Genomic DNA, 7,542 nt, shown 5'->3' with positions numbered 1-7,542 from the left:
GGGGGGGGGGGGGGGAAATCAGTCCTCTGTGTGTAGAAGGAATCAAAGACATACAGCCCACTGGAACAACTGAAGCAACCTCAACTTTAAAAAAAAAACAACAACAAAAAAACAAAACAAAAAAACACAACTTTTAAAACCACACAGATTTTGCCTTCCTTTTCCCCAGCCTTTCTATGACACCTCGCTTGCAAGCAGGTAAAGCACTGTCTTTCCAATGATATGGAATGGAGGGGAACATAATTAATAGACCCGGGGCTATGTGATAGTTTAGTTGCTTTTTATTTGTATGAAAACAAGCTAGCAACATAATATAGTCTTGCACTTGCAGGTGATCTGGTGAATTAATCACTTGGTTCATGAAGGGGAATTAATCATACGTATTTGCTACCCCTGTCCCTCTTTAACAGGGCTAGGCTCTTGGGGCTTTATCACAAAGCAGAGATGAGGAGAATGGTTATTAAAAAGCTTCTTTGTTCTGACCTTCGGTACTCTCAGTGTAGCTGAGCAAGAGAGACCATCACTGATAGTAACGTGATTATTCATGAGTCTTTCTACTTTATTCCCTTAAAAATGATAGTGCCCGGTCTTTTGCCTTCCAGCTGGGACCATGGGGGCCTATATTTTTCACCCCACCAAAATCGTTCTCAGTTGTAGTCTTTTTGCTATCAACCATCACTGCCTGCGGGACTTTTGTTTCCAGCTGCAAAGGCAGAGCTCTGAGGCTCTGGGTTCCATGCCTGCCAGTGAAGGTAGCAGTGCCACTGCTGTTGGATACAATGACAAGGGGGAAGATATACAGCTAGCAGTGAGATTTCTGTGAGGTAAAACTGCTCCCTCACTGAGAATCCCTACCACAAGCTGAGCGAGCCCAGGAAGCAGTTGACAGCAGACACCTGAACTCTCCCATACGTCTCCCTCAATTGCATGGGGAATCCCTGGGAGGAGGAATATGGAACTCACAGGCAGAGTAGTAATCAAAGACGGGATCCTTGCAGAAGGATTTGAAGCGCCAAGTCACTATGACATCCTGTAGCTGCGCTGAGGTGCTGTAGTCACACCGGAGGGTCACAGATGCAAAGAGCATGGTGTAACGCTCTTTATCCTGTACTGTGACCAGCAGGGAAAGGCAGCCTGTGGATAAGGACACCAGTCAATGGGAATGGATATCACATAAAGACAGCCATTTGGGAGCAGACCAACAACAGCACCAACATTGTGCCCTTCTATTAAAACTTACCCCCATAGGATATCATAGCATTTCACGCACGGTACTTTAAGGGAAACCTCAGGTACATTTGCCAGGGATCACACAGGAAGTCAATAGCAAAACCAGGACTAGGACTGGGGAGACCTACTCCTCATTTCTTATATATGGCACACATTAGTCCATCTAATCTGGTTCCCATTTGAAGTGACCATTATTGGCCCTAGTCTGAGAGAAAAGAAAGCAATGTATGAATGATGCACCCCATAATGTCTTTCTTTGTGCAGTACTAGATCATGGGAAGAAATGTCCACCTGAGCCATGTTTTTGACTCTTCTATCCTCTAAAGCACATGTTCCTACACACACTATCCTGCTAGCCTCTGCTTCCCCACTTTTATATAAACAGTGATTCTCAACCTGGGCACCTGAGAAACTCAAGTGTGTTGCAGAGTGCTGTGCAACATTAGCACTGTTAGGTGTGCATACATTCTGACCTGTTGTGGTCTTTCTGAGTTCTTTGCCATAGAAAAATTGATCTATGATTTTGCCATAGTCAAAAAATTAGCAAAAGCCAAGAGCTGAGGGGTGCCTTGAGTCTAAAAACATTTGAGAACCACTGATACAAAGCACCCAATCATTTCTGTATTGTTGGATTATTTGCCACAATATTATCTGGCAGCAACAGGGACATAAAACAACACTGCTTCTTTCCATAGTACACTTTAACAGACCAGTCGAAGGCAATCTATTTATCATCAATTGTTCTTTATTCATTACGTAGCTTTTTGTTGGGGTTTTTTGGCTTTGTTTGCTATCTTCTCACCTCATCCAGGCACCAGTCCCTTTGTGTCATTTTACATCCCAAATAATTGCATTTCCTGAGCAAGTTTTTAAAATGTTTCAAATAAGCTATACATAAGGTCAGACATATTCCATTGTTTTCCCTATCAAATGTAAACAAGATAACACACAAAGAGATATGCTTGTTATAAATAATAGCAAAGCTATCACCAGCACTCTTAGATAAGGCAATACAAACACTGAGGAAGAAATGTAGGATACAATACCCCATGTAAGGAAGGACATGGTAAGGGAGGGATGGAAAAGCTTAAGGCAGAGATTGTCAAAGGCACAAAAGGTATCCCAATCATCCTACAACTAAACCTCTGGAAAACATTACATTTATCACAGCATTAACACGTTAGTTGTGTGATATATTGCAACATGCCACACAAGCAAGCATCTATCATGTGATGAAGTGGCAAACCAGCCATAAAAGATATTGCTTGTTAAATGTGGAACATCTTTGTGGCTGGCTTGTATCATCCTTTAATTTGAATGTATGGCATGCATTTTGAATTCATAGTGAGACAAGCCCCTTGCTTTCATTGTTTTAATGTTTCCCTCCATCACTTGCTATCAGCATTAAAGGGAGAGTGACTTCACAGTGACATCTTGGTCATGTCTACTATCACCTTTCTTTCAGCATCCTCTTAATGGAAGAGTATAAAGTCTTGCAGAAATGTTGCCAAAACCTTTGTGGAGATGAAGTCCACAGTTTACCACAATTTAGCTAGATGAGGCCAACAAAATGGGACTGAGAGAAGGTAAAGTGTCAACCTCACTTAGCTATATCACAGCTAAGGCTGTCTCTCACCTCATCCCACCTAGGATTTCGTAGCAAGATGACTATACACACTTTTTGTAGTGAAAACAACCATTACTGACAACATATTTAGTTGATTATATATTCAGAGGATCAGATTCTAACCTCTCCAGTGTTTGATCTACTGATTCTCAATCAGGGTAAGATCCTTTTAAGGGTGCCTTAGGGTGCAATATAATATTAGCATTGTTAGGTGTGCAAATATCTACACATGATTCACAAGATAATCCCAGAGATTTCAAACAGGAAGCCATAATGTCAAAACCATTCTGACCTATCTTTCCAAGTTCTCTGCAACAGAGCGATGACTCTAGTATTTTTTCTGTAGTCAAAAAACAATTTAAAAAAATCTGGCTTTAACCAAGAGTTGCCTTAAGTTTAAAAAGGTTGAAAACCACGGATCTGGTCAAAACAACAGAATATCCATTTGCCACAACATCCCTGCAATCATCTCTCTCAAGAAGGAATCAGATAGCTAGAATCCATATAATCCATTTAATCTGTATAGAGTTTTAAGATCCACAAATGTTTTTCAATATCACTGCCTCTGCTTTATAGATGGAGAAAGAGATGAAAAGGTAAGCCTAGTTTAAAAAATATGAAGAACCTACAGTACCTCCTCAAAGAGTCAGGATATGGAGGCACTCAACAGCTCAGAACTATCAGGCTAAGTGAGTCACTCAAGGCCATTTAAGTCAGTTTCAGAAATAAAAAAAAAAAAGAATCTAGGCGGTTTGGCCTCAAGCCTAGTGCCCTGTGGAGTATACTGCCTCTCCTTTTTGCTTGAAAGAGAAGAGCCAGTTGCTATCCATTTATTGATACCTCACATGTGAAAGTGAAAAGCCACTGCTCTCTCTCATTGATGAAGCCAAATTTTAGCCAGAACACAACATGGTAATGCAGCTCTTTGAATAGCAGCAATGTACACACAAAACCCTACTATTTTGTTTTCTATACCAATTCCCTAGCAAAGCTCTCAAACATCATATTTGAGGCCAAATCATCCAGGAATTGTCCAGCCACCAGCAATCGTTCTAAGATGCTAGGATCCTTGCAGGCTGCTGGATGCCAGCAGGGAACAGGGGAGGGTTGAGAGCAGCGATTTCTCAGGAGAGGGTCCATCCCCAGGAAGGCCTCATCTCCCAACAGCAGCTGAAGCTTGGGCCCTCACTGCAAAGCACAGCTCAGTGGGGAGCCAAAATAGAGGAGGCAAGTACCACCACCCTCCTTTTTCCCTTCCCCTGTGAAGGGCTTGGCCCCTCTACACAGCAGAGGTGACCTCACAGAGTTGGACACCCTGCATCGCTCCTTCCCACAGCTGCCTGCCCATTTTGGAGAATCCAGCTCAGCCTGGCAAAAACCCAACACCCACTCCTGTAGCAAGTGGTAGGTGCTGCCCCTGGGGCAAAGGGAAAGCTCCCAAAGGGGCAGCCCCTAGCCCCAAAACTGCTAGTGCGAAGGGACTGAGGAGGTGGTGCCCAAGGGCAAGGGGGTAGGAGGGCTGCAAATAGCAGGGGAAGGTTGCACAGCACCCGCCTCCTGCCCACACTCACCTGCAGGCAGCCAAGTGAGAAGCAGCACCTGCTGCAGCCGCCAGCTCCAGGCCATGGCGCCTGCTTCTTCTGCCTGGATCCCTCACCCAGAGGTCACCCTGAGGCTCCCAGTTGGCCACCTGGCTCTGGCTGCACCTGTACCTGGCTCAGCTAGAAATCCATGCTCCCTGCTTCCTCCAACTTTGCTCACTCCTTCTGCCTCTATTCTCCGCCCCCAATTTCCCGCTATTCCTGGCAGGGAACAAGTTCCCCCAGGGCACTGTCCTTCCTCCCCCACACTTTGCCACTCCCTCTCCCCCTGCAGTGGCTGTTACTTTCCCTGCCCCTCCTATCTCCTATGCACCAGAGATCCTGAAAGTGTTATGCCTTCCTCTCTAGGGCTACAAACCCCTCCTCCTTTTGTCCCTCTTTCACTGTCACCTGCAGCTGCTTCCTCCCTCCCCAGAGTCACTCCGCCTTCCCTTCTTCAACTCAAAGATCCTCCCCAGACAGAAGTCCCCGAGCCCTGGCCAGGGCTGCCCATCCCAGCTCATTATTGCCTGAGTGAGTTAAGCTGGCACAAGGGCAGCTGGAAACAAAGACCTGGCTCTTAGCCATATTCCTGTGGATCACACCCTCCTTCTGCACAGTCACAGGTCGAGTTCAGTTAATGTTAGCATAACCCCAGCTCTCAGTGCTTAGGAAGAGCCCTGCCTCCTGGTAGTACTTGAGATTCTTTTTTTTAAAGTGTGTTTACATCAGAGGCTCCTCCCAATTCTTCCTTCCTTATGGGAAAACCACCATGTCTCTGGTTTCATGTGGGAGCAGACATGCATGCTGAAGGAATTTATAGTTCTGTTTTACCATTCCAACAAAAATGCTTTCTCCCCCTGTTCACAAGGTGGGCATGTGTAATCGGTTTAGGTGCCTCTTCGATAGCTGAGCAGTCCCTTTTAACACCAGAACGTCTGAATGTATCATGAATATTGAGAAACAGACAAGGTTCTTTGGGTAGATGTGATAACTTTTATTAGACCAACTAAATAGAATATTGAATAGAATTGAGTATCATGAATATTGACGACAGTAGTCTTGCATTACTGTGTCAAGAACTAAAACTACCCCTGCTTTACAGGACCGAGGCAGAGTTTTTGTGTGTGGGACCACAAGTAAAACACAGGTTTCACATGTCAGACCACACTGCAGAGTCTCAGATGCAGGGCAGCAAAGTAGTTCTAACCCTTGCTAAATCCAAACCTGCTGCTGCTGCTCCCCCTGTGAAGCTCAGCAAGTGGAAACTGACTCCAAACAACTAGAACTAACTACAGTCTGGCCCTGAACTCGGACTGGCACTCAGGTGACCTTCTTCCCTCTTAAAATGCCCTAAACACAGAGCTAGAGAGTCAAGTTACCTCTCCCCGTCTCATTCGCCTTTGTAGCTGCCTCTTCCTGCACTAACAGAACAACAGAGCTCATAGCTCTTTCTGTTCCCTCTCCTTGAAATGTAAAACCCCTGCCCTTACATTCTTTCCTACCTGAGTCAAGTCACCTCCCTCTATACCCCATCCTGCAACAGAGAAGGTAAACAGAAAGAATTCACTTTATCTACTTCTCACTCAATCTCCGCCCTGAAACTTCAGCATTTTTCCTGCATTTACTTCCTAGCTAAACAATCTCTGCTTGCTCACAAGCACAATACACTGGCATGCAAACAATAAAGCCATTCCCCCTCCCAGCCTGTGAGCCAAATTAATTGAATTCAGGTTCTAATACCTGGTAGTTCCCTTGCAATGGAAGCAGCCTGCTAGAGCAGGACCGCAAGTGAGACTTAATGAAAGAATTGTTCATGCATACTTACGGTGTAATTTTCAAATGCTTATAACTTTGGTAAATATAAACCTAGCAAAGCCTTTCTAGTACAGACCAAATGTTCAGCTTCAAACATCCTCCATTTGGGGTGCAGTCCTGTTTTAAAAGAATAGGGTTAGAATTAATTTATATAGAGAAAAGTAAGTATGTATCTTTTTTTCCAGGGACTTCTGAGGTAACAGGCACTGAAGAGATTTTGCTCAAACTTCCCACAAAAATTCACCCATTGAAACTAAGCCTGGAAAAATTCAGTCCAAAAAGGGTGTGAAACAAGAGGGTGAAAGGTTGGTTATATCGTTAATTGGACCAAAGGCAGTTGGGTGCTCAAAAAGCTTGTCAAATTTTTCTCCAATAAAAGATCACAACCAACAGGCCCCTATCCCCAAACCCTTGCTTCTTGCATATTATCTGAACCATCATGGTTATACCCCATACCTACCCTGCTAAAAGGTGAAAGTTCTGGAGAGTTATTATGACTCTGTGGAAATAGCAGGAAACAATAGATTAATGTTTAATAATCTTACGGTAGTGTTAAAGTGATGATATTGTCACTGTGGTCTAGGAATCATGGGAAAGGCACGTCTATCCTAACTATGCAGTTGGTCCAATAAAATATATCACCCTAAGAAATCCTTGCCTCTTCAATACTTTTAACTTTGAGCATTATCATGATCTCTGGACTTGGCATGGGTCTTGTCACTGCCAGCTTTGCATAGGGCTGGTTAAAACACTGCTCCCAAGCCTGTGCTTTCAGGAGCTGTGCAACATGAGACTCACAAGAACAAAATGAGATATTGCTTGTGACCCCATGTTGCAAGGTTGTGTGGTACTAAATGCTTTGTCGTACTCAAGGATAGTTTAAGGACATCCAAGGAACTGTAGTAGTATTCAAGCAGAGCTGGACTGGAACCAAATGAAGGGCAGGGGAGGCTCAAGTATCTACACAGACTTAAATCTGCTTGCAGCTTTGCACCGAACTCCAATGTAGAGCTTAATTACGGTTATGCCTCTAGCCATGAGGGGGGAAATGTCTTCACTGCTATAAGAGATCCTACAAGCTGAAGCTAAGGCAGGGCTATCAGATCTTAGGAGACACCGGTTGGTTCACAGGAGACTGGCAGGCAGCCAGAGGCAGTGTTTAGAGCGTGTTTTACAAAGTAAATCTACAAGAGAGAGAGAGAGAGAGTGCATTGTAAAAGCACTAAGATCTGGAAGTTGGCAGAATTTTAAACAATTGGTTGTATCTGGGGCAAAAAGTCACAGATG

At 44.2% G+C, this 7,542-nt stretch overlaps 1 protein-coding gene across 1 annotated transcript in view; it reads right to left on the bottom strand.

Annotated features, from left to right (window-relative positions):
- ILDR1 (immunoglobulin like domain containing receptor 1) overlaps positions 1-5,068 on the bottom strand; it is a 16,891-nt gene extending 11,823 nt beyond the window's left edge. The window contains exons 1-2 of the mRNA XM_019527623.1: positions 4,429-5,068; positions 964-1,134 (exon numbers count right to left, since the gene is read on the bottom strand). Of these exons, the coding sequence (XP_019383168.1) occupies positions 964-1,134; positions 4,429-4,483 (226 nt within the window). The 5' untranslated portion in view covers positions 4,484-5,068. The remainder of the gene's footprint in view (positions 1-963; positions 1,135-4,428) is intronic.
- Between the last annotated feature and the right edge of the window lie 2,474 nt (positions 5,069-7,542).

The sequence above is a fragment of the Gavialis gangeticus genome, unplaced genomic scaffold, assembly GCF_001723915.1.
Source record: "Gavialis gangeticus isolate Ggan-Ray unplaced genomic scaffold, GavGan_comp1, whole genome shotgun sequence".
Taxonomy (NCBI): Eukaryota; Metazoa; Chordata; order Crocodylia; family Gavialidae; genus Gavialis; species Gavialis gangeticus.
Note: the sequence above shows the minus strand (reverse complement) of the source record. Positions and strands in the feature narration are given on the sequence as shown.